General features: G+C 35.3%; 1 protein-coding gene and 1 non-coding gene across 2 annotated transcripts; one reads left to right on the top strand and one right to left on the bottom strand.

Moving 5' to 3' along the window:
• Positions 1-443: 443 nt before the first annotated feature.
• Positions 444-6,565, top strand: LOC116772772 (alanine aminotransferase 2-like). The gene is made up of 10 exons (XM_032665070.2): positions 444-574; positions 1,434-1,523; positions 1,653-1,747; positions 1,956-2,146; positions 2,444-2,646; positions 2,753-2,881; positions 3,003-3,209; positions 3,317-3,460; positions 3,609-3,723; positions 5,310-6,565. Exons 1-10 carry the CDS (start codon positions 464-466, stop codon positions 5,456-5,458), a joined length of 1,434 nt encoding a protein of 477 aa, XP_032520961.2. The 5' UTR covers positions 444-463; the 3' UTR covers positions 5,459-6,565.
• A 273-nt stretch (positions 6,566-6,838) lies between these two features.
• On the bottom strand, positions 6,839-6,911 carry Trnav-uac (transfer RNA valine (anticodon UAC)). Its single transcript has one exon. It is a non-coding gene; the product is annotated as a tRNA-Val (tRNA).
• Positions 6,912-8,575: the final 1,664 nt, after the last annotated feature.

The raw sequence follows: 8,575 nt of genomic DNA, 5'->3' as shown, positions 1-8,575 counted from the left end.
CGAGAGCTGGTGACGACTAGGAAGTAATGGGTTTTACTAACTTTGAAGTTTAAACCGCTTTCTGAGGAAATCTACCGCTTTTTACTGATTTTCATTTGTTTCAAGGGATCGTTATTTAAACTGGTCGCCCCATTTCTGTTTTTATAATTTTTTTACAAAGCATTGATTCTTCTCTTATGAATTTTTTGTGGGGTATAAATAAAAATATTTCCTTTCGTGAATAGATAGAAACAAGTAAACCGACTAATAGTAAATGAGTAAATAGAGTACCTTCATTAAAATTGATAATTATTGTTATTATATGTTTAAAGAGATAAACAATTTCGGTATTTTCCGGGACGCTGCATGAACTTTGTTTACAACAGTGTCACTGATAAAATGATAGGTCAGCTAAAAAGATTTTGATAAAAGAGCCATCGCCAGTTTCCTTAAATCCACAGCTACAAGCACAAGTCCGCCGACAATGGCATCGATGACATTGAAAAATATCAACCCGAACATACTCAAGGTGGAGTACGCTGTTCAAGGTCCCTTAGTGGCTCGAGCTGGTGAAATAGAAGAAGAATTAAAAAGGGTAAATAATTTAAATTTTTTACAAAGGAGGAAATATAAGTTATCGTATAAATTACCAAACCAAACGATAGTTCTCTGTAATAATATAAAACAGAAACACCATTGCAGAGAATTATTTATTTTATATTTTGTAAAATAGTTTAAACAATAGTTATATTCATTAAACTCGATATAAAACTAATAAAAAATTAATGAACTATATTGAGTGCACTTCTTTCATTATAAATCAGAAGGGTTTCATTATAAAGTTCAACGTTTAACCTCGACGAGCGCTGCAGAAATATTATAAACCGCAAGGAATGGACTTTAATGATTTGGTTGTGTTTAATATAATATAACAATATTTGTAGCCCGTTGAAAATAAAAAATAAAGATGAAACAGTAATTATAATATTTGTTAAAAGCAGAAATAACTGAAATCAGAGTAAGTTATTTGAATCTGAGGAATTACAGCTAAATAAAAAGATATGACTGAATGGTGTTTTTAAAATGTTTGTTTTTTTTTTTAAAAGAAATATTTGACTTAAGGCTATTTGTGAACGAAAGGAATAAATTAACATTTAACCAATATTATTAATACGAATACTGTTGATATGAATTTGTTATTCAATAATAAAAACAACCGCTACGTTGTTGATGTTTATGTCTTCGGGCAAAAGTCAAAAGACTTTTTCTGGAAATGTATGTCCGTTAACCATTTAATTTCCGCTAACAATTTGGTGACGAGGCGGTCGAGCTGGTTCATAATAAAGAAAGAGTAGTCACAAAAATAATTAATGGAAGCGCCACAGAGGTGATAGAGAATGATCTGTGTGATAAATACTTATTAATATAACATAAGTTGTTATACGATTCATCAGGGAGTGGAAAAACCATTCAAGAATGTAATAAGAGCGAACATTGGAGACGCACAAGCCATGGGACAGGTTCCAATCACATTTATAAGACAGGTAAAAGTAAATATTTACATAAGTAATAATATTAAGATTCCGGAAAAGACACAAATAACAGTAAAGTCAGTAACTTAATAGTTTTACAAAATATATATTGCATATAAGGAACATAACATTTTTTTTTAGGTACTAGCTTGTATTTCGTATCCAGAACTCATTGGAGAAGGAAATTTTCCTGAAGATGTCAAAGAAAGAGCTCGAGAAATCTTAAACAGTTGCAGGTAAATTTATATTAAATCATAAAATAGGAAGACTGAGACTCTTGAATTACAGAACTATAACATAAAGATTATCTTTTCTTTTCCGAGTACAAAAGGCACTTATTAAAAATCGTTCCTGTTCCTGTGACTATCATAAATCATCTTTTAAGGCTGACCAAAAACACATCATCAATTGACTAATGATATGCTTACCCTTGCTGCCTAAAAGTGGGGGCTCGATAGGATCTTATTCAGCACCGTACGGTATTGATCACATCCGACGCCACGTCGCCGAGTACATCGAAAGACGAGATGCCTTGCCGGCTAACTGGCAAAATGTGTTTCTCTCTGCCGGCGCGTCCACAGCGATAAAGTATTGTTTGCAACTATTTAGTAACGATACGCATGGGAAAAAGAATGGTAGGTTTAGAAAGCTAAGATACGAAGTAACATTTATAGTAACACATCTCATTTTTGTAAAAAAAAAGGTAATATAAGTGAAACATAAAACAAAACTAATAAAACCGTAAAACCAATAACATGGTCCATTATACGAGAGCATACTCATACGTATATAAGTGTTATTTAATCACAAAAACAGCACACTCAGATTTTCGTATGGAACTTATTGAGAAAACTTTTTTTTTGTCCTGAGAGTTAGGCGAGACTGGAAGCGTATTTATGAGAGAAACTACGTAAAACAAACTTTTCTTATAGGTGTTTTGACTCCCATTCCTCAATACCCATTATATTCTGCTTGCTACGCGAAGTACGGCCTTACCCAAGTGGGTTATTATTTGGACGAGACCACTAACTGGAGTCTCAGAATTGAAGAGTTAGAGCGACGAATAAACGAGGCTGAGAAGAGGTGCAATGTGAGGGCACTTGTGGTTATTAATCCAGGAAATCCAACGGGACAAGTACGTCGATTAATATATTCCTTTTAAATATTTCTGAGACTAGGTTTCTTAAACTGTAAAATGTTTGATCTTTGATATTTTTGAAATCAAATCTATCCTTTTGCAGGTTTTAAGTCGTAATAATATGGAAGATATTATCAAATTCGTCTACAAGCACAATTTACTTCTTATATCTGATGAGGTCTACCAACACAATATATATGCTGAAGGTATCCAATTCTTCTCTTTCAGAAAGGTATGAACTATTATTATATTTAACTTGACACAAAATCGCTTGTAAGGACTAGAATAGATTTAATTAAACAAGAAATATATATTTGATCTTAAATGAACAAATTAAATTGAATATCTGATAGGTTATGATGGAACTAGGCGCACCGTACTCATCGATCGAGCTGGCTTCGATCATGTCGGCAAGTAAGGGCTACATGGGAGAATGCGGTCTGCGTGGAGGCTGGGTGGAGCTCACCAACTTCCATCCCGATGTACAAGCGCAACTGTATAAGTTCATGTCGGCCATGGTGTCACCGAATATATTGGGGCAGGCCGCCATTGACTGCGTGGTAAGAACTTTAAAGTATTGAAGATCAATTAATTCCAGTTCCGGATTCATTCAATCACAGTGTAGAAGAATTTTGTCCTACTTTGATAGTTTCGTGTCCTATCTCAGGCTAAGCCACCTTTACCTGGAGAGCCATCATATGATTTATGGCTGCGCGAAAAGGCATCAGTGCTTGCGTCCCTTAGAGAACGCGCCAAGATGATAACTGATGGCCTTAACGCAGGCCAGGGATTCAAATGTAACATAGTGCAGGTGAAAAACAGTTAGTTTTACTTAGCTTTTAACTCAAGAGTTATTTTTCATGAGATGTAAAAGAAATTAAACTTAAACTCTACAAATAAAGAGGACTTTAATTTAGCTTATTATTTTATTACCTCTTAAGAAATGGGGTTCTTTACAGGGAGCAATGTACGCGTTTCCTACTATTATTCTGCCTCCGAAGGCCGTTGCAGCAGCTGAAGAAGCCAAACAACCACCTGACGTTTTCTATGCTTACAGGCTCTTAGAAGAAACTGGTAAAAACTTATTTAGAATTCTGAATTATATTTTAATCCAAACATTAACATGCGTTAATCATCCGTTTTTTTATGTGACGAGACTCTGTAGATCACATATACCCCGCCGCGTGTTTAAAATCTCAGTAAATATTAAACCCACTTTGTTTAGGTCCATTAAATTATCCCCCATGATTATCGGTTTATATGGGGTTTTCCAATAGGGACGCTTGAACTTTGACAGCTGATTGCGGCCATGTTGTTTGAGTGACAGCTGTCAAATGCAGTGTGTTATATTTATTCCGTCCTCCCAAACCACCATGGCAGGTTACAGTGTCGAGCAGCACGTGCAAATTATAAAATTGTTTTATGAAAATGTGTCTTCAGTTCGAGCAACGTTCCGCGCACTTCGCCCGTTTTACGGTCGCGATGATCGTCCTGCCGAGTCGACTATCCGTCGATTGGTGGACAAATTCGAGTCAACCGGGTCAGTTAACAATCAGCCGGTTCCCGTGCGTCAACGTAACGCGAGATCTGCCGAGAATATCGCCGCTGTGCGCGACAGTGTCCTCGAAAACCCGCGGCAGTCAATTTTGCGTTGTGACTTGAGCCTGCACCCGTACAAGATCCAGCTGACCCAAGAGCTCAAGGTTAATGACCATAGACAGCGCCGTGTGTTCGCTGACTGGGCATTAGAGCAGTTGGAAGTTGACGCCGATTTTGGCAAAAAAATCATCTTCAGCGACGAGGCGCATTTTCGGATGAATGGCTATGTCAACAAGCAAAATTGCGTATTTGGGACGAGACCAATCCACACGAGGTTCACCAAGTGGCAATGCACCCGCAGAAAGTGACTGTTTGGTGCGGATTTTGGGCCGGAGGCGTGATTGGTCCGTATTTTTTCGAAAACGATAATGGTGTGGCCGTCACCGTCAATGGTGAGCGATACCGGTCGATGATAACCAACTTCTTTTGGCCTGAAATCGAGAATATGGATCTGGACAACATGTGGTTTCAACAGGACGGCGCTACGTGCCACACAGCACACGCTACGATGGAAGTTCTGCACGAGCAAGCGCCCTTAATGGAAAACCCTATATTTACCGTACTTTTCTTGAACCATTCTGTTTCGCCATGAATATTTTTGATAATCCCAAATGAATTTCTCTTTGATCAGCTTAAAATTTAGAAGACGAATGTTTCTATAATCTCAACGTGAAGGGACTTTGTAAATATTTACATTGGCTGACCGCCTGTAATTTATACAACTATGCTTCCATAGACTTCATAGAAACTTTGCGCTATCCCAATTATAAAAACCGAGAGCGTCAATTCGCATTCTCACATCACTTAATCCTTTTGTAGATAACTTCATTACTAATAAATAGGTCTCGAAGATTGAATTACTGGTCCAATAGTAGGGACAATAGTTCCTGCCTCGAATTTTTTAATTGAAACTTTAAAAAATTAATACAAAAACTAATAATAACAATCTTTGGATCTATGTAAAGAAAATAATAAAACTATCTAACGAAACCTCCTGTTTTACACAAATACCTTGCAGTAGGATATGGAAATTAATTCTTCTAAACGTAAATTACTTTAAGGTATTTGCGTGGTTCCTGGCAGCGGGTTCGGCCAGGCTCCGGGAACTCATCACATTCGAATGACCATTCTGCCGAAGACGGACGATCTTCGCACTATGATTCATAGTATTAAAACCTTTCACCAGAGCTTTATCGAGCGATATACCTAATAATGAAGCTACGTACATACTCGCTATGTAAAAATTATGTAAAACATTTACAATTGTGAGTGAACGGAAAAGGTAAAAAAATGTAACCATGATAATGGTACAAGTTTGCTTTCGAACAGGAGTTGGATACGGGATACACAATAAACAAATAACTTCTGTCTCCTCATTAAATGTTTCACTTTATTGTTCACGTTTTGTTTTATAAAACATAAACAAATCATGAAAACAGCTATTTATTGCTTAGAATTTGTTCCTTAACCTGGTACATTCTACTTGTTTTATCATCAGATCACAATATACATATGATAATGTTGTAAAACTTTTATCAGTAGGTTAATAGCATCACCTCGTGATTAACTACGATACCAATATTATGAAACGACAAGTTTTACGAGGCTGAATTATTATTTTTGGATAATGACTAGTGAATAAAGACCAATGAAGGTTATCAAAGACTGTAACGATGGTCTCTATGAAGTCTGTGTACACTGGCGTCTGAGACAAGGGATGAATATCTATAAATTTTAACGTGATTTTTATATTTTATCATCGATGTGTAAAAAAAAATAACGAACAAGATTTATATTAAATATGTCCGGTATTTTATATATGTTAAAATTATGATTTCAATAATTGTAGAAGATCATTAATTTTTTAAATGAAATTAAATGAACTGAAATACTCCTGACTTCAGCTGTCACTAGAGGAAGAGGAAAATAGACATTTAAATATATTTTATTTTCTGCTTCCAATCCCATACACGTCGTTTAAAATTTTAACTTTCAACTGTAGGTTCGTATTATTTTACAGAAGCCTAATTCTGTGATGCGATGAATGATCAAGTGTGCGGGAACATATTTTTTTTATTAGCGTTTACTTTACGGTGCGAAATCAAATAAATATGTATGCTGGTTTAAAAGTCACATTCTTGCAACCAAATTGCTTTTAATTCATGCATAAAAGTATTTTACTGATAACTTTAAGACATTCGTTATAATGTATAAGCGATAAGTGTTGTGTTGTCTTAGCGAGATGAACTTTTAATTTTTGACAGCGGTTAGGAGATTTTTCATGTATAATTATTATGAACGGAAATAAAACTTTTAAAATAATGGTTTATTTTAGTATGGATAAATAAATCTTTACACCACACAGCGTGACGTCAAATATGACACGAGACACAGTTTTTAAATGAACTGTTCATATCATCATATTTTTCTGTCAGTACACTGTTCTTCTATTTAAAGTCATGACATCATAATGTTTCATTAAACTATCTAAGTTATACGTGTATATATACTAAAAAAGTATTGGTCAAGTCTAAGAATAAAAACAATAATGGTCTTATAGATTAAAATGTTCTCACAAAATAAAAAAAAATGATTTCGGCCAGGATCGAACTGGCGGCCTTCTGCGTGTAAAGCAGATGTGATAACCACTACACCACGGAACCTGCTGCTTTAATATACATAAAAAATATAATATTTAAAAACCATAATATAATTAGTGAAAGTTTATTTTGCAAAACTTGTGCTACACATGTGGCAAATAAAATAATATTATAAAAAGTAATATTAAAATGGTTTAATTTAATAAGCTCATTCGACTGACGATAAAACTTAATAAGTAATAACTGGCATATTAAAAAAATGATTCAGACTATTTAGTCACATACAACCAAGGTCCGCTGACGATGACTTTTATTTTGGTGATAATATTCATTTCAAACATCCATTTAATTATATGCCAAATATATATGTCGGAGTAGGAAGGACTTTGTCGTTTTTTAAAAGAGTGACGTCAGCATAACTGCTTTATTCTTGAATGTTCGCAGGGTGTCAGACTCTTGAACGTAACCTCGTAGAGGGTTTGATGAACCCCTTACTTCGAAGAGGTCCGATCCCTGCAACGGTTTGAGCAAGACTATCTGTAATCTTTTTTTTTTTAGTTTTGTTTTGTCTATTGCTGTTAGCCCTAATGGCTGTTACAGCGTCACCGGGAGGGGTGGATGGCCTGATGGGGCCAACCTATTTTAATTTGGGCCCGAAGGGCCCGACGTGGGATACGCCCGTCCCAAGGGTATCTCTAAGAGGCCGGACCTCGGCTTAGGACGTCGTTGGATTAGAGGATGACATCGGATGATAGGATTGCATGACGTCCCCCGACGGTAGAACGCCGGAGCGACGTGTATGAAGCAGGACCTCGTCTTCGCCGGCGAAGGCGGTGTGTGTACGTGTGGTTTTGGCTCATGGGCGTCATTGTGTCCGTGTTATCGGTTGTTTGTTTATACACCTAATAATTGAGGGTAGTTGACCCTCAATTATTAGTTATTCAAATGATAAGAATTGCGCCGATATATATAATATACTAAAGAATTCGTTATTTCCTATTAAATACTGAAATAAAACAAAGAAAAACATTTGAGGTGCTGGAAGTAAAAATCTTTCCATTATATATAAGTTATAAGATAACAATAACAAACGGAAAACAGTATTTTAATAATAAAAAAACACGAGACCAGACTGATAATTCATTTAATCTTTATCGAATAACAATTTAATCAAACACTTATTGGTGAGGGTTGATTTATTTAATAGCAATGGAGTATAATTCATTTCCGAACGTGTCATTGACAGTTGACCCAAGCTATTATTTATTATTACTCGTAGAATTTAAATCATATTCTATTGTTTATTGTAATAGAGAAACAATCGATTATCATGGTATTTATTGTTAAGAGTTGTACTGCATTTATTGTTAGCAATAATTTTTGATTGTAAGATAAGGACTCAAGATCGTAAGTCGCTACACTCGTTCTCGTGTTAATCGATCTTCGGGAGATGTCGGCGACTTGTATTTTATTTGTTACTTGGAGTGTTTGGATGTAATTACTGGGGGATGGAATTCAATTGCAGCTGACTGATTAAAATTTATAGGAGATGAGAAGATCGGTGGAGAAATTGGTGAGACGAAGTTTATTTCGTGATCGATCGCATTAATATAATTATAAATATATTGAATAAACAAAATTTTGTTAAAATTCAAAATCTCCCATGAGCCTTCATTTTTTTTTAAAGTCTTAAAAAAGGAGTGGGTTTAAGTACTTACTTACATTTT

The sequence above is a fragment of the Danaus plexippus genome, chromosome 12 (assembly GCF_018135715.1).
Source record: "Danaus plexippus chromosome 12, MEX_DaPlex, whole genome shotgun sequence".
In the NCBI taxonomy this organism is placed as follows: Eukaryota; Metazoa; Arthropoda; class Insecta; order Lepidoptera; family Nymphalidae; genus Danaus; species Danaus plexippus.
This window is presented reverse-complemented; position numbering and strand designations above follow the sequence as displayed.

What these genes read in the sequence shown, in the direction of transcription:
- LOC116772772 (XM_032665070.2), top strand. Translation starts at nt 464, where the DNA reads ATGGCATCGATGACATTGAAAAATATCAACCCGAACATACTCAAGGTG. An exon ending in TAGAAGAAGAATTAAAAAGG is followed by an intron (nt 575 to 1,433) that starts GTAAATAATTTA and finishes ACGATTCATCAG; the next exon opens with GGAGTGGAAAAACCATTCAA. An exon ending in CAGGAAATCCAACGGGACAA is followed by an intron (nt 2,647 to 2,752) that starts GTACGTCGATTA and finishes ATCCTTTTGCAG; the next exon opens with GTTTTAAGTCGTAATAATAT.